We start from the raw sequence: 24907 nt of genomic DNA, 5'->3' as shown, positions 1-24907 counted from the left end.
TCTTAAGTAAAACTTAAATTATTAAGACAACATATTAGGCATAGTGATAATAAGTTTATCTGCTAAAAAAAAAAAAAAGAAAAAGAAATGTAACACTTGCTGCAGCTGTTCAGACTAAAAGTTCTGATTAAATTTTTGTGAACTACCACATTAACTGCTACATCACATAACCCCGTGGCCCTAATGGCAGCGGTTACGTCACTGGGGCGCTCTATATGCTATATGCCTCTGGCGCTTTGATACTGATGTGTCCGAGCAGCCTTTAAACGCATCAGGGCCGTTCTCTTCCTGTACTGCTACCCTGGGTCAGAAAGCCTCATGATCCGGAGCTGTTGTGCGCACTTCCCAGCGTTAAAACGCATTTCCCGTTTAGGTAAGAAGGACTGCGAACAACACGAGGAGTCTTTCACGCGTGGGGAAGCTCCGAGGTCCAATGGCTGAAATGTTGCTAAACAATGGTTCCTCAACAGATTCAGACACAGCTCTGCTTTTGGTTGGTCACAGTTGCACTGTCGGTTGTCGCCACGTTCATCTGTTTTAACGGAAAAGGTAATGTGAATGGGCTTTACCGATATGTTATTTTATTTTAACGCAGCCATGACTGTTATGTCTGTAACTGCAGCGGAACAGTTGACAGAATAACCAGCGTCTTTAGGACCCCGCGGACACATAGCATACGAGGACCAAGGATAGGTAACGTTAACCTCAGAGGACTGATCAGAGGTCAGTTTGGAAATCTGTCCGCTAGAGCTAATGGTGCCACACAATGCTGTGGAAACTGACCCCTCCTCGGTTCACCTAAAAAATACTTCGCTACGCATTTTACAGCGATGAAATGGAGTAAACAGAGGCGGCTAGCAAACAAGTAGTTGACCTATACGTCGTTTTGTTATGAAGCTAAAGTTTTGGACTACATTTATAAGCCCTTCTAAGCTATCAAAATGGCCACTGATCGGTGTTTCGGTTAGCTGTGCTGCGCCGCTTCGATGCAGCCATACCCGTCATTCCTCGCAGTCTGCGGTGTAAACATCTCCATTCAGTTCCCGTGGGTAGGGGTCACGCTGTAAACCGGATCAGCTATGCAAGCCAACACGACACGGGGCTTCTTGTGGTCGGACATAGAGACCAGGACCCTTCTCAACATCTGGGGGGAGCAGGACATCCAGACGGCGCTTGATGGAAACTTCCGAAACAGCTTCGTCTACCGAGACGTTTCCCGCAGGCTGGGGGCCATGGGCTTCGAGAGGACCCCGGAGCAATGCAGGGTCCGGATCAAAAGCCTCAAGAGGCAGTACCTGCTAGCAAAGGAGGGCAACCTGCGAAACAACGGGCAGTACCACAAGATCTGCAAGTTTTACGACATCATGGAGAGGATTTTGAGCAACCGGCCGCCTCTGGACCCGCATGAGTTGATAGACAGCGGGGCGGGAGTGGAGGAGGCCGGAGATGGGCTGGATGAGGACGGGGAGGATGCTCAGGATGGATACTCTGAGAGCACAGGAGAGTGTCCCTATCCTGCTGAGACTGAAGTCAAGCTGGAATACCCAACTGTCCCCATCCCCATTCCAGTAAAAGTCACAGTTGGCAATAACAGTAAGTACATCCTCTTCATCTGCTCCTCCGGGTTATGGTTTCTCCTTAAGAGATGCACCGATCAGACTTTTATTGACCAGTAGCAATTTCCCAATTTCCTCTTTGAGGTTCGAGCAGCCAGTTATTTGGTTTATTCGAAGGATACAGGTGCATCTAAAACACTAGATGTTTGTTTTTTCATTCATGTAACTAAAAAAGCTGTAACTATGACACATATATTTATTGCACGACTAATATACTCCAGCAGTTATTTTTGTTATTTATGATGATTGTGGATCGCAGCTAATTAAAACCCAACATTCTAATTCTCAGACAAATTTGAATATTACAGAAGACCAATAAAAAGGGAAATGTTAAATTATGGCCTGCAAAATCCTGCAGAAGACTGCTGACTTTAGAGGGTCTAGCTGATAGTCATTGTCAACCTCCACATGAAGGGGAAAGCCACAAAATGACATTGCTAAAGAAACTGGCTACTCAGAGACTGCTGCATCCAAACATTTTAATGGAAAATTAAGTGGAGGGACAAAGTGTATTTGAAAAACATTGACAGGATTCACAAGGGGTGGACTGCTGCTGGAGTTGGTTCTTCAACAGCCACCAAACACACTTAACCAATACGTGGTCTACAACTGTCACATTCCTAATGTTAAATCACTCCAGAACCGAAGTCCACATCAGAACCGTCTTACCTGGGCTAAAGAGAAAAGTGACTGGACTATATTTTAGGGGTCTAAAGTCCTGTTTTCAGACAAAAGGACATTTTGCTATTTATTTAGAAATCAAGGTCCTAGCATTGTCATCTGCTGGTTTCAGTCCACAGTGTTTCATCCAAAGTCAGGGTGGATGTCTTGCAGGAAATCTTAGAGCACTTCACGCTTCCCTCTGCAGACCAGCTTTATGGAAATGCTTTTGGTAAATTGGGTTTTTATTATCTGTAAACCATAATCATCAAAATGAACAGAAATAAACACTTTAAATATATCAATGTGTTTAATTTATATGTGAGTTTTGCTTTCTGAGTTCAAATACTGAAATAAAAGAACTTTTTGATGCTAATGTTTTATTGAAATGCAACTGGTATAGCACATGAAATAGATCAAATGTGTTGCAGGTTCTTTGATAAAGGTAGTAGCAGAAAATGAACGGTTTGTCAGATTATCCCCATTTATGCATCAAAACACATGTCTATAACCTAAAAATCAGATTTTTTTTGTTGTATTTGACCTTCTCTCTATTTAAAAAAAAAAGGTTTGACATCTAAAGGTGCATTTATGCTTGTTCAGTTATGTTCTTGAAATCTTCTTTTCAGGCACTTCTGCAAAACCGACAAACAGTAGCCAATTAGCTGGCAATCTGCCGGCCAGAACCCCAAAACGAACCAGGAAGCGGCGTTCCAACTTCCCCATGGAGAAGCTAATGGAGCAGTTCCTGGAGCAGAGCGCCCAGGCTGAGGACAACTTCTACCGCATGGAAGAGCAGCGCCTGCAAGCGGAGGATCGTCGCAGAGAAGCAGAACACGCCAGAGAGCTGCACATGCTCCAGATGCTGGCTCAGATGTTCTCAGGCAGACCCAGCTCATCCTCATCTTCTCCCTCCAAACTGTCCCCACCGGCCCGACCTCCGGTTATCTCCAGCACCCCCCCATCGCATCATACGCGCGGCCAGTCCGGGCAACTCAGACACCCTGCATCCCAGACAGACTATTTCAGCCAACCTCTGAGAACAGATCCTCAGGCTTTAGGTGTCAGGTCTGGCAGTGTGTGTGAAGAGAAAATAAAAGGCAGCACAGGTGTGACGTAAACACTCAGCAGTGATCACCCATATTATTATCCTTATTATAGATTTTATCAGTGTGTTTCCTGGTTATTCAGCAATTGTCTTTCTCTGAACCAAAAACCACAATAACAGTCTGAAGTTTCTATTCACTCATTTTGGACATGAATGTCAAGGTTTGGGGCTTTTAAGAGTTTATTTGAACCATTACTTTTTTCTTGAGGGACTAATAATGCAAGAAACAACTTTGATTTGTGAAAACAAAGGTTTTGGATTGATTTATTCATTTTCTGTAATCCACACATGGTCTAAAATGAAGCAGCACAGTGCATCTAATTGCATTTGTTATAAGTAGAGGTAATACTATGTGCATTATCACAAAGGACTCTTAAATGCTGTATTTTTGAATTATTCACCAACGGTATTCTGGTTAGATGTTTTCCTCATATTGTGCAGCCCTTGTCTAAATTATACAAATAGGTTCAAATATATACATACACCCACACTATTTGGTTAAATGTTTCTTAGCAAGTTTCAGATAACCCACACATTTTGAAGGTCCTCCTGGCATAACTCTGGCTGGATGTTTGACCTCTCGTTGTCCTGTTGGAAAAACCAATTGTGTCCAAGTTTTAGCTGTCTAGGTGTTGATTTAAGTTGAATTTGGAGGTGGGCCCTCTTCGTCATTTTATACATTATGTGCAATGGAACATAATGGCAGTGAAACGGGCCCTCTTCATGATGCTGCCACCACCATGGTTGCCGGTTGGTATTGGGTTCATAGGTTTAAAAGGCCTCCATTTAACTTCTCCAGATGTATTGAGTCGTTTTTTTTGTCTGACTGTTAAACCTTCCTCCAGAAACTATTTGGTTGCAAGTATTCGTCAGACTTGAAGATGTGAATTTTGGAATGGGATTATTTATTGGTCAGCACCCTCTCAGTCCATCATCATTTTAAACAAGTTTCACTGTGGACAGTGGCACTGAGATTGCAACATATTCCAGTTTATGATAGACTTGTGCCTTGGTGGTTCCTGTGTTGTTCTTCAACATCCTAATCAATTTCCTTCCTACCATCTGAGGGTGAAAGTTTAAGGTCACAGAGTTGAACCTTGGACACAATTGGATGTTCCTACAGGACAATAGTCCTGTAGGAACATCCAAGAGGGGTCAAGTCCAGAGAGGTCAAATATCCAGCTAAATTTGGCCGGGAAACTTGGTGAATTCTTCCAAACGCATGCGATTCAGTAACTTTAAATAAATGACCAAATATTTGTGGGGTTTTAGGTATATACTGTATTGCTTGTGTGGATCAGAGAAAATCCTCAATAAGTCCAAACTTATGCACCAAATCTTTTTTTTTTTAGTACTTTTGTACTTTGTATTATAACTCCACCGGGGAAAAAATTTAAATGATCCTTATTAGGGGTGTACCGATTGATCAATAGGCCCCAATTTCCTCCATCTTGTATGATTGGCCGATAATTACATGTGAAACCGATCCTATTTACCGACCTCTGCCCCGTGCACAAGCATTGAAAGCGAGCACCTATTTAGCTTGGCTGGACATGTAGTAGATGAGAAAAAAAGCCGCCTGTCTGGTGGTAAAGCAGAAATGCTTTTGTTCATCAAGAGAAAAGTGACTGCAATAAATCTGTGAGTACAACTCACCTGTATGGTATACAGGCTGCACTTATTTTTTGTAAATTGTTTGACTTTTAGGAGCTTCTGTCCTGTAAGCTGTTGCACGTTTTTTTTTTTAGATTATTTTTATATTTTAATAACAACAAAGCTGCTGCATTTTGGCATTTTCTTTTAGCACTACAAGGGAACCTAAAACTCAGGAGACTTTATAAGTTTTGTTAGTCTGTCGTCAACTCACCTCAGACTTTGTGATTTTGTAAAGGTGCTGCTGTGCTTTTTACTTTTGGTAAGTGGCTCAAAACAGGTTTGTAGCCTAACCTGTTGTGCAAGTTTAGCCTGTTTTTAAAATGTAAGAAATGAAAAACTAAGGAAACAGATTTTTTTATTTAATTTAGTTTTGATAGTGTAGTAGTTTGGACAGCAATGCTCTAAACTTTTCGTTTATATTTGAGAGCACTACCTGATGTGCCGTTAAAATAAGTTTGTATTGTTCAATGGTTTTTCTAAATAAGATTGGAACACTGAAGGTGTATTGTGACAGTGTAAGTTATAAAAAAAAAAAATCAACATTCAACAAAATCTGAATCAGGCTTTTTAAAGATCGGTGATCGGCCAGAAAACTGCAGTCGGTGCATCCCTAGTCTTCCTGGAAATGAGTAGATTTAAACTTTTGACCAGAACTGTTTTATGTGTGATATTCCACTATAACAATCTCTGCTCTTGTCTTTTTTTCCCTCAGTGTTTGAGCGTTACTACAGTTTGGGCTCTTCCTCACACAGAGGCATGGGTGATGATATTGTCCCACTAGTAAAGAGTATAGTTCCTCCACTGACGTCCAAAAAGCACAAAGGACAAGATGGCCGTATTGGGATCATTGGAGGATGTAAAGAGTGCGTCACATGAAGACCGGCTCCTCGCTTTAACATTTTTATGATGATCTGCAGAAAACATTTGTCCTAAATCTTGTCATGCTGTTTTCATCTTAGTTATACCGGTGCTCCATACTTTGCTGCCATCTCTGCACTGAAAGTGGTAAGCTGTAAATTTGGTAACTATTTTTGCACATTCGTAGTAGATTTGAGGTAGTTATTTAGTTTCTGCTTTTGTTTTTGTTTTGTTTTTTGTCTTAAGGGGGGTGACTTGTCACACGTTTTCTGCACCAGAGATGCTGCAACGGTGATAAAATCCTACAGCCCCGAGCTCATAGTGCACCCTGTTCTGTAAGTACATTAGCTTTGACAAAGGACATCTAATATGTGCTTAAACCTGCCATGCATTCCCACAGAAATATTGTTGCCATAATGTGAGAGGACGCCTTACAGAGACAAAAATGTCGGCTTTTCATGACAAGAATCTCACATTAAGCTAGTAACTTGTCATTGCTAGTAAACGGCTCAGTTCAACTTGGTGTGCTTGAGAGCTTTCCTAGTAGCAGAAGCCATAATTATTAACCAGAACATGTTAAATTGTTGTAGATTAAATCCAAGCTAAGTGACAGGTATAAGCCTGAACTCAATAATGCTCTTGCCTTTGAACTGTTGTGTAAATGAGGGAAAATCAACTAAAATGATTGTAATTAAGTTGGTTAAATCAAAGGACTGTTAGGTCCATAAGGTAGTTTTACCTCCATTTTTGGTCTGCATGTATTTTGTGATCCGTTACTGAGTTTTAAAAGCATAAATATTTCCCTATGTCCATTTCAAATAACATCTCTCTGTTTTGCACGTATGAAGGGACAGTACTAATGCTGTGGAGGAAATAGAAATGTGGCTCCCGAGACTTCATGGCCTCGTTGTGGGACCAGGTCTGGGCAGAGAAGACTCCTTACTGAAAACAGCCAAGGCACGTGGAATATATTCACTCATATAAGCATTCAACCCTGGCGTTGAAATTGATCCTGAGTGATAAGATCACTGCTGGCCGCTTTACGTGCAAATAAACACATAGCCACGTCATTCAGTGTGCCGTCTACTGAGCAACAAACAGGACACCAACACCTCTTGTAAACATCATTCATACATCAGCAGCAGAAGCACCAAATTGCTGAGTTGAAAAAATACTCAGCTTATATGAGAACAGTCTGCAAAATTGTCCAGAATTTCTTGTACAAGGACTCTCTCCGTTCAACTCACTGCAAACACTGAGGCGAACACAACCTCCCAGGGAAAGGGCAACAGTCATTCAGTGCATACATGTTTTATACAACTGATGACTTGAAAAATTACAATGATTGGTAGTATAAAAGGAGGGGCAGTTCCGTGGTTTAGACCCCCTATGGTGGTGATTAAACCTCTGTTTGCCTCAGCTCCGTGTTAACCTCCTCACATTCTGCTACGTGTTTTACCAGACGGGTTGTTGATGCTTCTGCTGCTGGGTACCTTTTTTTTTTTTGTGGATTGATATCTGCTACAAAACACTTAATGAGCTGAACTATGCATTCTAACAGACCTGATGTGAGAGCAGGAAAGGAGAACTGAATATGTGACTTTACAGAGATCAGGTCAGCACACAGACACTAAAGACTTTAATCCAGAAAAGTCCAATATCACATTACAACCATCAGCAGCTCTGCACAATGTAAGCTGCACATAGACTGCTTTGTAATCAAGTAAACAAACAACACACTGCTGTAGAGTTGCCATTCTTTTCATTTGATTAAAAGGGGACAGTCAGCTCTCCGAACTACAGATTAAAGGTCACACTACAGAGGAAACCTGCCCACCCACACCTACTCCTGTAATCCACTGGTAAATATAATCGAAATTGCGCTGATTGTCTTTTTTTTTTTTTTTTGATTAAAGACAATTCGAAAAAATCTATAATAACTTTCTACCAAAAAAAGTCAGTCAGTCATTTTCTATCGCTTATTCCATAGTGGGTCGCGGGGAAGCTGGTGCCTATCTCCAGCAGTCTATGGGCGAGAGGCGGGGTACACCCTGGACAGGTCGCCAGTCCGTCGCAGGGCAACACACAAACAACCAAACACACACTCATTCATACACCTAAGGGCAATTTAGAGTTACCAATTAACCTAACAGGCATGTCTTTGGACTGTGGGAGGAAGCCAGAGTACCCGGTGAGAACCCACGCATGCACGGGGAGAACATGCAAACTGCATGCAGAAAGACCCCCGGACGGGAATCGAACCCAGGACCTTTTTGCTGCAAGGCAACAGTGCTACCAACTGCACCACCATGCAGCCCAAAAAAATATATTCTCTTTATAATATTTCACCAAAAACACTGTTTAAAAGCAAGGTTTGTATTTTAAGTTGGACACATCTAGGTAACAACTCGGAGGCGGGCTCGTTGGGTCAGTGGGTGGTCCTTCAGTGTGTCTCTGAACACATTACGTTTAAACAGCTAAACTGGTGCAGGTAAAAGTGCCCCAGACCAGCTGTGAAGAAAACCGTCCTCAAAAGGTTTTGAGTGCGTTCACACCTACATTTAATGCTTCAGATACAATCGTGCTGCTCGAGACGGATGCTCATGCTAGGCCTGAAAGGGCATACCAACAACTTAAACGCAGCTTCAAAACTGTACTAATAAAGCCAACTTGGCTACCCTTGACTAAATTTGACTGGTCCATGCAATCTACTGAGTCTGTGTTTTGTCCAAAAGAAGCTGGTGTTTATTATTTGCATAAAATATTTAGATTGTCACACAGTTAGTTTGCAAAAGTCAGTAAAAACTCTACAAATTGTTTCATTTAAAAAAATGACCTCTACCATTTCCTTTCTTTCAGGAAGTGATTGAGAGGTCTAAAGCGAGGGATATCCCTATAGTTATTGATGCAGTAAGTGTAGATCAAAAGTTCCAGCTGCTCCGGCTTTTATTTGAAAAGTCATACAGGCTTTGGTTTTCAACAGGATGGATTGTGGCTCATTACACAACAACCATCTGTCATTCAAGGTTATCAGAAGGGCATCCTTACACCTAATTTCATGGAGTTCAGCAGACTGTTCGAGGCACTTGTGAGTGTTTTATTTTTTTGTCAAAGTTCTTTCACTCATGTGTTCTCCACACGTTGAATTCACCCTTGCTTCCGTCATGTTGATTCAGCACCATGAGCCCATGAACAGCAGCGACCACCAGCGCAGTGTCATGCAACTTAGTGGAGCTATGGGCAACCTCACCTTGGTGCTGAAGGGGGAACAGGATCTCATCTCAGATGGCAGCAAAGGTTGGTTTCAAACACAGCTTTACGAACTCTCCAAGCATGTCTCTCATCATTCCAGACTCCCCAATGTAAGAGGCTTTTAGATTTGTTGTTTGTAACCTCTTGTTATGGTTTGCTGCTTTTAAGTCTACTCATGCAGTGTTGAGGGCAGTGGAAGAAGATGTGGTGGGCAAGGGGATCTCCTGTCTGGATCTATGGGAGTCATGGCACACTGGGCTCATGCTGCTTCAACAGCAGGACTAATCAGAGGGTGAAGAACTTCATTATATTTTTATACCTGGAGCTACATTAGTGCTGGTTATTTCAAAGAATCACACAGCTAATGCAAAAGAAATACTGAGCTGAACCCCAATAAGCAACATTGTTTGTCTGCCTTTGTTTCTTAATCCCTTCCTTTTTCTTTGGTCCCCTCTCAGTATGAACCCATCAGTGGTTGCAGCGTTCGGCGCCTGTTCGCTTACCAGACAGTGCAACAATCAGGCGTTCCATCGGCACGGCAGGTCCACCACCACCTCAGACATGATCCAGGAGATCGGTCCGGCCTTTAGGAAACTGTTTGAAAGCTGAAACAATCAAACATCTAGTAATGACATACACACTTAATCTTAAAATGTGCTTTCTTCAGGTAGGCTTTGGGTGAGCTGGTGGGAGTTTGGTAGAGGTAGATACAGTACATACGCACATTGTTTTAAATAAACCAGAAATAAAATCCAACAAGCACCTGATTTTATCTCAAAAGCTGTTTAAGATTCAGTTTTTGTCCACACCAAATATGTTGAAGCCAAATTGTTCAGTTTACACAGAAGACTGAGTTGGCTAAATAAAATCAGTGAATTCTACTTGTTTGATTTTTATTTAATTTTTTTATAGTATATGGTAAATTAGACTTTAGGGGTGAATATTTGTTAAAAGCAGTGTTTACTGTCATGGCAAGAAGTTTTTGCAGGGACAGCCATAGGGTGGCGATACAACATACTAATAATAAAAAGTATTATTATTATTAATGAACGTTGTTTTACAGAACAGGTTTTCATTCACAAAGATCAAGTGAAAGGTTGCAAAAATACGTTTCCAAAAATGGGAGGATTGACAAAAAATGAAATCCCAACTTCACAGGCATCCACAGGTTTCAGGCGACACACACAGCATCAGCCTCATTCATTGGCCCCTTTTTACTCATATAAAGAGCCTTAACTCTATCTTTTCTTGCAGCACATTGAAAAATTCAGCCTTAAAACACACAGGTCATTTATTTGGTGGGGGAGATAAATCCTATTCTAACAAATAATTGTTTGTAACAAAAGTTACCAATGGTGGGATTATTGGTGCACCAAACACTTGAATTACTTACCTAGATGTTCAACGTTTACTTTAACCTTTAAGTTGATCAGATGAGTTTCTAGGAATTTCAAAGCAGTAATTCGGGACTTTCTGTTTCTCTGGTGTATAAATTTGACAAAACACTGAGGATCTTTTTTTTTTTTTTATCCACTGGCCTCAAGGCTGGATTTCAGATGCTTTTATCCGGGATCTCATTCTTTCGGCTCAGCTCTCTTCACCACAACGGACCGGTACAGCGTCCGCATTACTGCAGCAGCTGCACTGATTTTGTCTGTTGATATCTCGCTCCCCTCACTTGTGAACAAGACCCCGAATACTCGAACTCCTACACTTGAGGCAGAACCTTCACTCCAACCCGGAGTGGTCAAGCCACTTTTTTCCCGTCTAGAAACATGGCCTCGGACTTGGACAAACTAATTGTCATTCCTGCCACTTCGCACTCAGCTGAGAACCACCTCGGTGCATGTAGGTCTTGGCTAGAGGGGTTCAGCAGAACTAGATCATCGGTAAATAGAAGAGACGAAATCCACTGGTCCCCAAACCAGACCCTTTCTGGCCCTTGGCTGCACCTAGAAATCCTGTCCATGAAAGTTATGAACAGGACAAGTGACAAAGGGCAGCCCTGCCAGAGTCCAACATGCACCAGAACAGGTCTCCTTTTCAAAGACCAGATGCCCCTAATAAAGGGCTCTGGACTCTGTACTCCTGGAGCGCCCCATGAGGGACATGGTTGAATGCCTTTTCCAGGTCCACAAAGCACATGCGGACCGGTTGGGCAAACGCCCATTTACCCTTAAGCACCCTGTACAGGGTGTGGAGCTGGTCCAGTGTTCCACGACCAGGACAAATCCACACTGCTCGTCCTGAAGCCGAGCCGAGTTCCTATTATCGGCAGGACTCTCCTCTCCAACTCGTTGGCGTAGGCCTTCCCAGGTAGGCTGAGAAGTGTGATTCCCCCAGCAGTTGGAACACACCCTGTGGTCCCCTTTCTTGTGAATGGGGACCACCACTCCTGTCTGCTGCGACAGCCCCACAACATCCAGTGACCTGAGGTACTCAGGGCGGATCTCATCCATCCCTGAAGCCTTGGCACAGTTGAGCTTTTTAAACACCTCTGTCACTTTAGCCTTGATAATGAATGAGTCCAACGGCGAGTCTCCAGTCTCTGCTTCCACCAGGGAAACGATGACAGCGGGATTGGGGAGATATTTGAAAAAAGTGATGCACCAAGAACTCCACTACCTGATAATGTCCCCCGTTGAGGTTAGCAGCTCCCTACCCTATTGTAAACAGTGTTGGCAAAGCGCTGCTTTCCTCTCCGTTGGCGGCAAACGGTTTGTCAGAATCGCTTTAAGGCCAACCGAAAGTCCTTCTCCATGGCCTCACCAAACTCTTCCCAGGCCTGGGTTTTTACCTCTGCTACCGCCCGGGCCGCAGCACACTTGGCATCACGGTACCTGTCAGCTGCCTCAAGAATCCCACAATCCAGCCAGGCCCAATAGGACTTTTCAGCTTGACTCCCCAACCCTTACTACTGGTATCCACCACCAGGTTGGGGGGATTGTTGCCACAACATGCACAGCAGATCTTATGGCCACAGCTACGGGCGGCTGCATCAACAATAGAGGTACAGAACATGTTCCACCTGAACTCTATGTCTCTAGCCTCCCCTGGGATTTGGGAAAAGCTCTCCCAGAGGTGGAAGTTGAATACATCTGTGACCGAGGGCTCCACCAGGCATTCCCAGCAGACCCTCAATGTAAGCTTGTGCATGCCAAGTCTGTCCAGCTTCCTCTTCCAGCGCATCCAAATCAAACTATGGATAAACTGTTTATAATATATTTGTTGTGTTTGGGAAAATAAGCCAACACTTGCTGAAAGGTTAGCCAGACATCAATATACGAGCTGCTAATAACACATTTTGAAACATCTTGGTAGTAACTTTTCACAGGCTTTCTCAAAATTCTTATGTCTTAAGGTTAATAATCTTAAAAATAGGCCATCAAATTCATCGATAGACCCAGATTTTCCACACTAGGTCTTAAATTATATTTGGGTAAGTTAGTTGTTCATTAATTGCAGAATCTGAGAAATTCGTGTTTCATTTAAAAATCACCGGACATCGAGTTTTAAATAAATTAAGCATTAAATATGCTTTTTCCATAATTCATAAGTGGTCACAAATTGTAATATTTTAAAAATGTTTTAAAATGGAACTTACTGAAGAATCACAGTATCTGATGGCCAGTATCCGAAAGCCTGTTTTATAATACTAGAAGAGATGAGTCTCAGGTATGTTTATGATAACAATTTTTTTATATCTCTACATGTCTTAAAGGGGACATAGGCTTTTAAATCCTTCGTTTCCACACTTAAATCATTGAGTTGTGGTTTATATAAAGTGGAACTACAATGCTTTGGTCTGACCTCCTTGTCATTGTAGCTCCACGGGCTCCTCTTTTACCCCTGTTCTGAGGTGCATCGTAGAGCAACTCGTGGTGCCGTCTCTTTAAATGCTACTGAGGCACTTCACTAGCCGCCCCCCTCCAGGTCAAAGAGTGCTGAACTTTAACCCGTTCGACCATTTTTGTAGTTTGATAACTATTACAGAGGCGCAGAAACAAGACAAAAACCGCAAAAATAATGCAAAACTGTTAATGTAATAAAACTATTGAATTCACGCAGTACAGTTCTGTCCTCAAGGAAATAAAAGCAGCACACAGCGCTAACATGACCAGAAGGCACGATGCTACTGCTATCAAAACAATGGCCAGGACGTCATATCAGCACACAATAAATTCATGTCAAAGATAAAGTTTGTTGTCACTTTAGCGTTATTTGCAGCTTACCGCTTTGCTGTGTCCATGGTTTCCATAGAGAGAAGGAACTGACTGCTTAATCAGATGAAGTCTTTCAGGAAATCCTTTTACATACTGGCGGAGGTTGCGGAAGGCACTCGTCTTTGAAGTGGGGGAAATAGGAATTTCCCCCACTGATGTGGGAACATTTCAATGAAAAATTTTATGTAACCAGGCAGTTCGAAGAGGTTCTGATGCTGGGGGACAGTGTAAGGAATTGTGTGGGTTAACACACCCAACAACCAAACCAAACTTATCCTCTTTCAGCGTAGGCATACTTTAGCTTGGACTACAAAATCACAGCGAGAAATAAATATGGTGGATACGCGAAATTGATCAGCCAGAACTCCGTGACCTTATTTAGTTGTTCAGCAGTCAATACTGTGACATAACAGTTGGAAAAACATCATAAATGATAGAGAAAACTGAACGGACTGAAAAATATAATCTAAACAAAATATAAAGATATCTCCACAACACCTGGAGAGACTAAATTAAACTTTTCTGCACTCCTACAGACTCCAAGTACATAACAAAATGTATTTAAAGGATAAAAATGGATTTTGCACAATATGTCCCCTTTAATGTTGTGGCTTTATTAATATTTATTTTGCAATGTTCAAACCTTGGCCCATGGGCTATTCTGAGCAAAGTTCTTCCAGCATATAATAAAATCCACATGTTGCAATGTTAATTAAAAAAAAATTAAAGCAGCTTTGGTAATTTCTTATGGAATAAAAAAAACTGCTCCAAAACACAATGTGATTCTGCAAAGGAGCGGCATGCATTTATACGTGTCAAAAGATGATGAAATGGTGCACTAGTGCAATGAAGACTATTATATAGAGGGAAAGGTGTTATTTTGGTAAATCTAGGCATTAAAAGTCTACGGAAGCGTGAATGCTCTCAATCTGGGGACGTAAAGTGTTGCGCATGCGCACACCTGAAACTGTTCGGGGTCGTCGTTGGTTTCAAGGAGGGAGGTTCCTCTGCCCACCTGGTGTTGGCAATACGGTACCATCAAGAAGACGAGGCAGCCCACGGTAAACTAAACCTATCCAGAGGTAAGGTTTATCTGCGCAGTGTTTATAAGCGACATACGACTGAGCTGCGTGTTTTTTGTTCGTGTTTGTGCCACGTTTCGTTTAGTAACGGTTTAAGCTAGCAGGCTAATTTAGCTAACAGTTACATGATTTTCTTACTCAGATTGTTAACAGGATGAAACGTATCAAGCTATCCATATTTAGGTTGTTATGCAATTTGATAAGAGTGTAAGTCTTGCTTAACGTTGCTGTCTGTGATTATAGTTAGAGCTTTGGCGTTATAGGCGAGATCTTTAAAGCTAGCTAACGATTTAAATCAAAAATGATTTTGATTCCGTGCTGTGTTAAAACCGGGTTCTAACTTCCAGTGGGAGACATTAGCCTCGGTTACCTTTTCGCACAAGACCTCCGACCAAATCTCAAGATGAAATGTTTCATTTCATTTGTTCGGTTTCGGTTTTTTTTCGTCAGTTTCTGGTTCGTTACGAGACAATCTGAGACCACCATTTTATGTGACTTTAAGTTCAAACCACAAGTCAAGTGCCACCTGCAACATGACATAAACACACTAGCCTCCTACTATTTATTGTATTTAAAAGTTCTAAATATTCATTACACTGTAAATGTCAAATAATATACAACTGAACTGGAAATAAACATAAATATGGCTAATATCAGTCATAAGTGCAGCTCTAAGAGAAAATGATTTGTTTCAATTAAAACCGTAGTACAATGTAACATACCAACCACTTATGGTTATTAAATGTTTGTCTAGTTTAAATGTTACGATATTTATACCTAAACAGTTTTACGTGTAAAAAGGAGAAGAGTAAAACTGATATGCTGGGTTGTTTAAACTCTACATTACAAACTGTCTCTGTGGCACTGTTTACTAAAACCAGCCGCCACAGAGACAGTTTCTTCCCCCAGGCTGTTTCTCTGATGAACAAACAACAGCATACTGAAGTTGCAAATGCACCTTTGTATATATGTATATTTAAGGACATACAGATATATGCATAAATATATCTTATAACGCATTAAACAAAAAAAACCAGAGCAAAGTGTACCGGAGTCAAATTCCTTGTTTGTATGTACGAATTTGGCAATAAAGCTGATTCTGATTAACACACACAGGCAGTCTTAATCACACATGAGCCCAAGTTTGAGATCTTTAGTGTGCTGTGATCCATAATAAATTAAATTCAGTTTATGTAAATTGTACCAGTTTACAGCAAATGTTATTCCAAGGCACTTTACAAGAAAACTGGGTCCATCTTTCACGCGGTTATATATGAATAATTCATTTCAGTCATGTAGACATATTCCAATGTAATTACATGTGGCCAGTTTAGATTCTAGTTATAATACAATGTAGTTGATTTCGGTTTGCATTGTCAGTTGGTAAAAGTGTATCGATCTAAGGAAGCCCAGATGATTGAGTGGTTGACTCAACAATTCCTCTTCCAGAGCAAGCATGTGGCAACAGTGGAGAGGAACGACTCCCTTTTAACAGAGAGAAATATCCCCCAGACCCATAAAAACAAAGGAAAAATGTATTGAGTACACAGAGTTAATGGCAGCAGTACCTTCGTTAAGTCGGTCTCCTAGGAGAGAAACACTGCTAAACAGAGAAGCACCGATTCATTATTATAACATATAGCATAAGACAGAGTAAATCTAATTATTCACAGCAGTAGGGCTTTTAGTTGGAGCCAATAAAGAGAAACTGAAATTACTGAACTCTCACTGCAGCAGGGCGAATCAGCTGAAGGAAGAGATTTTGGGGGATTCCTGTTAATCGAGAATTTCAACAGTGTAGTTGCAGAATAATTTTTGGTGGCATTTGCAGTGAATTCTTTATTAACCATAATTTTGTGTTTGCAGGTGTTGGAGTGTCGTGGGGTGAAAAGGACCCACAATGTTGAACCCGACCAATGGTGACCCAAGCCACGTTGTGGTGAATTATGTCGAAGAGTATTTGGACCTAGTGGAGTCTCTACCTTTCGACCTGCAGAGGAGCGTGTCCCTCATGAGGGAAATAGATGCAAAGTATCAAGGTGCAGAACCCCAACAGAGCGGATTAGCCACGCTTGTTTTTACACATATCTGTAAATCTGTGTATTTGTTGTTGAGCTGTGTATGGAAAACATTGTAAAACTTACTCTAAGAAACACTTAACTAATAATTTTTTTATTAAACTGTCAAACTCACACATAAAGAGATGTAGCCAAGAGTTTATAATGTTTCAGTTGAATGATCTTGGTTAATGCTACAGTAGTAGTAGCATATTAGCCTGAACTGAGTTAGTCTATATAAAGTTGTTTTGAATCACTTTAAGATTTCTGCTAATTACTCTCAAACTGAGTTTAACAACCTTATACATCTACTGTTATTTTAAAAATAGAATTAAGACTTAGTTGTGTATAGGGATAAAGATCTCACTTTAATATATTTGTTCTCAAGATTTAAACTGAAATAAAACTGTTGAATTGCAGGAAACACAGACAAGACATTTCTCTGTTATGTTAACAAACATGATCATTTGGGGGGGGGGGGGGGATTTCATTTTCTTATTTGTCCTCGATTCTTTTTGGGCAGATGCACTCAAGGAGCTCGATGATGCATATGAACGGTATCGCCGAGAATTGGACTCGCTTCAGAGGCGCAAGCTTCAGTTATCCATCCAGAGGGCGCTGATCCGCAGTCAGGAACTTGGAGACGAAAAGATCCAGATTGCTGGTCAAATGGTATGTTTAGAGAACACGCTTCAGCTGTTTGGATGCAGCGGCTCAGTGGAAAATTCCCAAACCCGACCGTGTGCAACTGATAAAGACAAAGCAGTGCCTGCGTGTCAGTGTGGTGTATATCTACTTTGAGTACACATGGATTTGTTTTCTATAGCCTAAAAAACTACAAAACAAAATGAGAGCTCTGGAGACATTTTTGTTTTACTCTCCTCTTTATTTCTTTTTCCAAAAGAGAATGTTGTAATTCCTAATAATTACTCATAGTCGCTTTAATGTCATCTTCACAATTTTATAAGTGTTAAATTCTGGCTGATTTTCTGCTCTTTGCTTGCAGCATTAACAGTGCTGTTAAAACATTTCCCCCTTGCAGATTTTGTACTCCTTGGAGCACATAATGATGCACAAACACCTAAAAGAAAAAAGGTTTGGTGCAAACCTCAAAATATTTAAATTGTGATTTTAAGAGGCAACTGAAAAATATAAGAAATTGAATCAGGAATAGGTAAACAGTGCAGAAGTATTCAATTTGCTTTTATCATTTTCCTAGGAGTGGATAAGTATCAAAATAATAAATATGTACGAAGAAATGTCAGAATTTTCAGTACTTTATTTACATGCTCATTGTTTCAGGTGGAGTTGGTGGAGAACCGAACCCGACAGATAGAGTGGCATTCTGAGGTTCTCCTCTCCTCTCAAGAAGTCCAAGAAAGCCATGTTACTACGACGACACCAATGACAACCGCTTCTGTATCCCTGATGTCGTCTTCTTCGGCCACGGTCACTCCAGGCAAATCCGGCCACCACGACAAGAAACGAGAGGAGGTCACCCCAGGATCGGTTGGTGGAGACAAAGGCGGGGGGAAGCGCTCGAGGCGTCAGAAGAATGGAGAAAATCGGGAATGCTACGGGGGTCTTGATCACTCGGAAGAAGTGGGCGCTCCTCGGGAAAAGAGGGCCAAAACGTCTTCCAAGAAGAAGAAAAAATCTAAAGGGAAGTCAGAGAGAGAAGTGTCACCTCCTGACCTGCCCATAGATCCAGATGAGCCAACGTACTGCTTGTGTGAGCAGGTTTCCTACGGAGAGATGATTGGCTGTGATAATGATGTATGTCCAATTGAGTGGTTTCATTTCTCTTGCGTTGGGCTGCACCATAAGCCCAAAGGCAAGTGGTACTGCCCCAAGTGTCGGGGTGAGAATGAAAAGACCATGGACAAAGCCCTGGAGAGGGCGAAAAAGGAGAGAGCTTATAACAGGTAGCTCGCTCTGCCCGGCCCAATGAACACTGAATAAAAAGCTGCAATTGTATGTGTTTGTTTTCATTTAAAATTAGCACTGTTATGAAGTATTGTACTGATGAGAAGGATCATTTAAAAGTTATTTTTGTAGCTGCTGTAAACCTGAAGCAAGATATGCCTCCATCAGACTTGTAGTAGTTGTAAAATATTAACGGTAAGATAACAGGTCCATGTGCATGCTTTGAGATCTGTTCTGCACTTGCATCCATTTCTGTTTCCAGCAAGTCTGCTCATTCAACAAATAAACATATAACTTTTGTCTGGTATAAGTGTTGCCTCGGAGAGCTTGGTTTTTATTTCAGTATGCTATAAGATGAAGTTTAAGATCAGTCAGGAAAGTAACTTTAAACACTTTCCACTGTTGAAAAAAACGGATTTACTGATGGCTAAATAATCACTCAGGCCCTTCCAGTATGGAACAGTGTCCTGCCAACCACAAGCTTCACCTCCATCTGTCATTTTTCATTACCAGAATAAAATCATTTATATGTAGACAGTTTTGTTAAAAAAAAAAGTCAGATATTCCCTGTTAAGGACGACTTTATTTACAAGAACTGGAAAAGTGACATGAGGGACAACCAGTGCAAAATCTGTACATAATTTCAGTTGCAGGTTTCTTTATATACACAAGAACTCAACAGGATTGTGAATACACTGTCATGCATGTAACAGTTCACAACACATCAACGGACGTGGGGTAGAGATGTTTGATTTAGCTGTAGTAGGTGAAGCTCAGACTGCTTATTATTCCACTGCATCGTGAAAACGGGCTAAACGAATCAGGAGCACAACAAAGAACCCACGACTTAAATGATGCACCCTTGTGACGTTTACCTTAAGTCATGGGAAGTTATTAGTAAGAACACACCAGAGTTTTTTTTTTTTTTTGGCTTAATGGCCCATTCTGAGGAAGCACATTGCCCCTGGTTGACTAGAAAACGAAGGGAACCAAATAATAAAAACCTCTTGCTGGGCCGAAAGAAAAACACTTGTTGGGGAAGTTGAGGGTAAAGTGCATAAAAGCTTAAAAGGATGGGAGCAAAAATATTTAAAAATTCAGTTACTCCACTAAAACTTGCAGCACACAGCTTAACGATGGAGCGAGCAGCGGTCGGGTTGGCAGGTCAACTGTCCCTCCAGCTTTGTTCAACAATAGCCGACACCCGCTTCTCGTACTCCCGTTTGTTCTCCTGGTACAGCTGGGCTGCTTGACTGTTGGCTGGACTGTTGGGGTTTGGTTCGTCAAGCAGAGACTGGTGGGGCAAAAACATCAATAATGTTAGAAATGTTTTAGCTTGAACTTATCTTTTTGAGTCAGCTAGTCATTTAAAAACTCACACGATTATGTTTTCAAAAATGTTCATAAAAGCAAGTTTTCTTAGACCACAAAACAAGAATCAAATGTGAGCTTTTATGTTTCATTGGTGGAATGATGCTGCTAGCAAGTCTTACTCGGTGATATAGGCAAAAAAAAGAAAATAAATCAATAAAACGACTGATATAATATTTAATAATTGTTTTTCAGGGAGACATTTTTGACTCATTCATTGTTTTAGGAATTGCTTTGCAGGGTTTCAGTCACTTTAATTAAAGAACAAGACAGTTTTAAGGTCCGACTAGGCTGGTTGCTCATCATGGGGCCTGGACCTTTTTCATAGTTTAAAAACACCCAAATAAAAAGAAAACTAAAGAGCTGATGGTGGAACTACCTACTGAACAAACATACAACTTTAAGATGCAACTAAATGTAATTAAAAGCAGAATAAAAAAAGTTTGTTGTGTTTCTGAACTTTCAGAATCCCTGCCTTAAGGACTATCGGATTGTTTTTGTTACTTTTGACAAAATAAGGCGATTTAACAGTTTATACACCCAGTTCATAGCCAGCATCTTTGTTTATTCTTTCTTTAAGGAAAAAGGGATTACATCTATTCCTGTGCTCTGGTATGTTGACATTTCTTACCTGGATGGAAGTAAGAATAGAAGAGACGTCGTAAGTAGGACTCCAACGATTCTGTAGTATGTCTAGACATATACTGCCATCTGCGTAGACTGTAAACGTAAAAACACCATGAAACACAGCCCACAACAATCGCTAATGATATAATGTGACAAGTTACAATCCTCCTACCATTTGGATGAAACATCTTGGAGACAAATCGTACTGTGGGGGGCTTGTTGGGATATTCTTCTGTGAATTCTATAATGAGTTTAAATGTACCTGTAGAAGAAAAGGAAAAAGATTTAACTATTTGTGTCCGAGGGATGAAGGAAGCGGAATAACTCCGTCCCGTGTTGTGACCTCTAGTGACCCAACATTTAAATGAACAGATTTAAATGATCATTCGTTTTGTCTGTTAGAAACAAATAAAGATGTTGGGTAACTTGACAATAACGTGGTGACCTGCAATACTGTAACTGCAAATTCAATTAATATAAAAAATATCACTTTTTGAAAGATCAATAAAAAGAAATTTGTTTATCAACTCATTTCTGTTAAAAAATTATAAAAGAAAATACTTTAAAATCAAGAATTGCATTTTAGGTTTTTGCCAATTAAACTTTAAAAATCATTTTTAATTCAAATAAAGCCAGATACTTACCATCCTCAAAGGGAGTTCCCTCAGGGCTGTAAGATAAAAACATATATATTCTGTTATTTTCTTGACACTTGACATGAAACTTTCTAGATAAATAAACACATCCTCACCCAAATATGACTGCATTCCACACCATGATGTTGTTTTCAGAAGGAGCACCACTGACGCCCGCTGGAGGATCTTCCTGTAGCCTTTTATAACCAAAAAAGGGAAGGTTATGGTTGGACCTCGGTTCTTTAATCCACACATCAGGATTCAAGATTTTTCATTTTATGCAGAAAGAGTTCATTTCCTTCACATGTCATCTCTTTCAGAGTCAACCCTAACTTGTTGAAGTCACATTTAACCATAATAATGCTTAATATTTCTGTAAAATACAATTGCACCTTTTCATTTAGCAAATTAACACATAGGATTGTTGTAACCATGGGTGACTCAGTTCCTCAATCACTGCTTACATAAACACCTACTTAAAAAATGTAGATAGTCACAAAAGTTCATCATTCCTACTGAACTGCTTTAAGAACAACAAGACTCCTTCCTAATTCCAGCTCTTAACCAGAAACTATCCCTCCAGTCAAGCACACGCCACTTACAGCACTTAGGAAAGTCAGTCCGAAGATTCCTGACCAATCTTGACCAAAACTTCAAATATTCTGTTCCAAAAATAAAAGTGAACCCTTAAAGTAGGGATGCTACTGTTATGGATGTATGATTCTGTGGCCTTTTCTAATCATCTCTTTGCTGCCCTAATTAAATATCTCTGCCCTTGTTGCTTATCTGCTGCACCGCTCACTGCTGCAGCTTACACAACATAACTGTTGATTTCACATATGATGCAACACATAGTCAAAGATAAACTGATACAAGAGGATGACAACCTTTAGGAGGGTTAAGAACAGGCATGGATAAAAGCAGGACTCACGCTCCATTCTTTGCTCCGCTCGGTTCATCCCCAAGATGGGCTGAGTGGGGCCCGGTACCGAAGGTGAATGTCACTCTGTATCTGTTCAATTGTATACTCTGTACACTGATCATTTTGGCATTAAATCTTGATTTTATACTTAACCATTTCTCATTATTTCACAAGGTAAATACTTTGCTGGTTTTACTGGTTGGGTCTCGGAACTGGAGAGAAACGGACCCGGTGGTGGACAGGGAGGAAAGAGAGTTAAACTCCCATTTTACAACACTACTATCAGACAGACTGCAACTGCTGTTTTTGCTTCCAATCTCTGATTGTGATTACCGTACTGGCTGCATGATTTTATGGGCAAGCCAGGTTTAATTAGCCCATGGAAGACTGAGTTTCTGTCAAAAACTGTAAATAGCTTTTGCTGAAAAACGATGTAAGCGGAATGCTTCATTAGCATAATACTCTCTTTTGCTGTTTTAAATGGCAAATATGTCATTTCACAGTAACAGACTTGACCTTTTTGCTGAATAAGCAGATTTTTTGCAACTAAATACCTGACATTTAAAACTACTGAAAGCAGAAAAGATCGTTTATTGAACGTGTTATTCACAAACCCTAAAATACTTTTCGGGTTAGAACTTTTTAAGGCTTGCAATGTAATAGAAAGGCTCTTTCAATTTGTTTAAATATTCAACTTTTAAAATGGTTCCCTAACAAAAGCGCTTAAACCTTGCCAAGGAACCCCGAAACGAAAAGACTAACCGGAGATGTGTTCTAGGACGCAGTGAAGCTTCTCTGAATACAGAAACACCTCTTTATGTGAACAAAATGTTCCTGTACAACAACTCTGTTAGAATCTCCCATCACAGAACGCAGGAGCCGCTTGTTTTGGGACTTCCTCCGTGACTTAAAAGTCAATCCGCAGGGAATTACGGGTTATAAAGCCACTTCACCGAGTTAAACCTTTTCAATTCAACGTGAATATGTACATAATTATTTTCATTAATACACTTCAATAAATACATTGGCGTTAGAGTGTTATAAAACAAACTAATTCATCATCAGCTATGCTATTTAAGGTTATTAACGAGAAAAAGAAAAAAACAAAAAAGGTACGTTAGCTAACAAAAAGACAGTACCCGGTAACTCCTGTCGGACATTTCAATGGTGGCTAGTTAAGGGTTAGCCAGCAGTTGCAAACTGTACCAGTTAACCAAGTCGGCTAACCTGCTAGCAACTGTTCGTTTGTCCGGCATTCCTCGCTCCTAAATATTTAACAGTACTTCAATGCATTACAAAAAGGCTATTTAATACTCAATGTAAGCAAAAACTGTCTGTGTTAAATATGTTATGCACAATTGAGCTGGGTTGTCTCGTTTATTGGAAAAATGCCATCGCTAGCTCTAATAAGCTGACGTAAGCTAGGCTAACGTTAGCTGTTTTGACAAAACGGCTAACCCAGCGGTGTCGGCAGAATTCCAGACTCACCGTTTAAAGTCCCTCATAAGTCTTCGTCTGGCCGGGGTGGACATGTCTTGGCTTGCGGGTAAGTTACTGATAGCTCAACTACGCTGGCTATTACTTTTTACACATCAAAATGATATATTAATGGTTATTTGTGACAAAACAGTGAAGCTTTGACACTGCGGCCGACGCTTTACGTCGTTCCCCAGATAACCAGAGTCCCCGTTCAGCTCAGATAGTTAAGGGCCATACCACCTATCTAGGGGGAGGGTTGGCATTTATAAATTAGCCAATACTTCTCAGCCTTTTAATGTAAGTTAAAAAATAAATATGATAAACAGAATACGTATTTGGCCTATGTTAATACGTATTTTTGATAAGATGTGTGAATCTTATGCGATGTTTCTTAAAATTGCCACCTCCAGTCATGGTTGAAACCATCTGCTGTCGGGGGGCGTGGCCTCGGCGACGTGACGTCAGCGCATTGGCAGGTATGGTGTGTCCAGTTTATCAGCTGGCTAACACCTTCATTCATTTATTTAATCATAGAAATTATTGTGCTCTGGGTAAAACATGGGAAGCTTATTTTAAATATATTCAAACAATAAATGGATAACAAAAACCTCTGTTGATAGTATAAAGAAGGAAATCACAGGAAGCTATTTTTTTGTTTTGTTTGTTTTTTATGATTTCAACTTTCATATTGTAACATAGATTGAGCTAGTATTTAGCTTCAGTTCATAGAAGTTTGGTACTCCTGAAAGCGTTTGATAATTATTTTGTGTTTGTAGCAATAAGATTCACTTAAGTGTACAAAATATTCCCGAGGTTTTAAGCCTTATTCCATACCAGTCTCAGAAATTCATCCTTATTACGTTCATTAATGTTCAGAAACGCCTGAATTTCTCACCACCAAAGGCGACGTTTTAAAAGACATGAAAACATTAAACTACTAAATGATGCAATTTACAAAGAACTTTGAAATATGTTTGCAATCTTCTTTTTGTTGCTTAATCTAATTTTTGCAAAATATTATATGTATGTTAGTTGGTATCTATGATATATAGTTGTTAAAAAAAGTAAGTAAAAGTCAAAATCCTTATATTAGCTTTCATCTCCATATGTGCAAATGTATTTGGGAACTCTGCACATTCTACAATTTTAGGAATAAGGACCAATAGGCAGTTCAAAAAACAGTTTACATTCATCCTTACAAGCCAAAACATTTGCTGTACAAACTGAAAAATAAAAGATTTAGCCATCCTGTGAAACACTGAACTAATGTTTAGTTGTATAGCATAGACTTAGCCAATTTCCAGCACCCTGTGAACAGGTATTCAAACCCAGGACAACTGTACAACATTCCACCTCCTCTCTGCATTTCTTGGATCAAGTTCCAAGGATTGGGGTGGCAACTCCATGATGTTCCCCTTTTTGTTCTGGGAGCAAA

At 40.4% G+C, this 24907-nt stretch overlaps 3 protein-coding genes across 6 annotated transcripts; 2 read left to right on the top strand and 1 right to left on the bottom strand.

Annotated features, from left to right (window-relative positions):
• Nucleotides 1-216: 216 nt before the first annotated feature.
• naxd (NAD(P)HX dehydratase) lies at nucleotides 217-10031 on the top strand. 4 transcript variants are annotated; one of them, XM_047370993.1, is made up of 11 exons: nucleotides 257-373; nucleotides 471-549; nucleotides 5753-5903; nucleotides 6000-6045; nucleotides 6145-6233; nucleotides 6747-6855; nucleotides 8758-8808; nucleotides 8882-8986; nucleotides 9075-9195; nucleotides 9319-9442; nucleotides 9609-10031. In XM_047370993.1, the coding sequence occupies exons 3-11, from the start codon at nucleotides 5797-5799 to the stop codon at nucleotides 9757-9759; spliced, it is 903 nt and encodes a 300-aa protein (XP_047226949.1). In that variant the 5' UTR covers nucleotides 257-373; nucleotides 471-549; nucleotides 5753-5796; the 3' UTR covers nucleotides 9760-10031. The 4 variants fall into 4 exon arrangements, with proteins under 4 accessions (XP_047226948.1, XP_047226949.1, XP_047226947.1 ...); XM_047370990.1 differs by lacking the exons at nucleotides 257-373; nucleotides 471-549 and adding exons at nucleotides 562-1593; nucleotides 2906-3385; XM_047370992.1 differs by lacking the exon at nucleotides 471-549 and having other exon boundaries at nucleotides 217-373.
• A 4355-nt stretch (nucleotides 10032-14386) lies between these two features.
• ing1 (inhibitor of growth family, member 1) lies at nucleotides 14387-18748 on the top strand. The gene is made up of 4 exons (XM_047370994.1): nucleotides 14387-14455; nucleotides 16322-16494; nucleotides 17036-17184; nucleotides 17815-18748. The coding sequence occupies exons 2-4, from the start codon at nucleotides 16356-16358 to the stop codon at nucleotides 18439-18441; spliced, it is 915 nt and encodes a 304-aa protein (XP_047226950.1). The 5' UTR covers nucleotides 14387-14455; nucleotides 16322-16355; the 3' UTR covers nucleotides 18442-18748.
• A 253-nt stretch (nucleotides 18749-19001) lies between these two features.
• On the bottom strand, nucleotides 19002-23709 carry ube2al (ubiquitin conjugating enzyme E2 A, like). The gene is made up of 6 exons (XM_047370996.1): nucleotides 23482-23709; nucleotides 21188-21268; nucleotides 21081-21106; nucleotides 20609-20698; nucleotides 20441-20529; nucleotides 19002-19732 (listed from the first exon to the last, which is right to left on the bottom strand). The coding sequence occupies exons 1-6, from the start codon at nucleotides 23523-23525 to the stop codon at nucleotides 19604-19606; spliced, it is 459 nt and encodes a 152-aa protein (XP_047226952.1). The 5' UTR covers nucleotides 23526-23709; the 3' UTR covers nucleotides 19002-19603.
• Nucleotides 23710-24907: the final 1198 nt, after the last annotated feature.

This window comes from Girardinichthys multiradiatus, chromosome 7 (assembly GCF_021462225.1).
Source record: "Girardinichthys multiradiatus isolate DD_20200921_A chromosome 7, DD_fGirMul_XY1, whole genome shotgun sequence".
In the NCBI taxonomy this organism is placed as follows: Eukaryota; Metazoa; Chordata; class Actinopteri; order Cyprinodontiformes; family Goodeidae; genus Girardinichthys; species Girardinichthys multiradiatus.
This window is presented reverse-complemented; position numbering and strand designations above follow the sequence as displayed.

Bases quoted from the DNA above. Each gene is read 5' to 3' on its own strand.
- ing1 (XM_047370994.1), top strand. From the start codon at position 16,356: ATGTTGAACCCGACCAATGGTGACCCAAGCCACGTTGTGGTGAATTAT. The intron at 16,495-17,035 runs GTGCAGAACCCC...CTTTTTGGGCAG, and splicing joins AATAGATGCAAAGTATCAAG to ATGCACTCAAGGAGCTCGAT. The intron at 17,185-17,814 runs GTATGTTTAGAG...TCATTGTTTCAG, and splicing joins TCCAGATTGCTGGTCAAATG to GTGGAGTTGGTGGAGAACCG.
- naxd (XM_047370990.1), top strand. From the start codon at position 1,080: ATGCAAGCCAACACGACACGGGGCTTCTTGTGGTCGGACATAGAGACC. The intron at 1,594-2,905 runs GTAAGTACATCC...TCTTCTTTTCAG, and splicing joins AGTCACAGTTGGCAATAACA to GCACTTCTGCAAAACCGACA. The intron at 6,856-8,757 runs GCACGTGGAATA...CCTTTCTTTCAG, and splicing joins CCTTACTGAAAACAGCCAAG to GAAGTGATTGAGAGGTCTAA.
- ube2al (XM_047370996.1), bottom strand. From the start codon at position 23,525: ATGTCCACCCCGGCCAGACGAAGACTTATGAGGGACTTTAAACG. The intron at 21,269-23,481 runs GTGAGTCTGGAA...TGGTTATAAAAG, and splicing joins CTTATGAGGGACTTTAAACG to GCTACAGGAAGATCCTCCAG. The intron at 21,107-21,187 runs GTGAGGATGTGT...TTTATCTTACAG, and splicing joins TGGAATGCAGTCATATTTGG to CCCTGAGGGAACTCCCTTTG.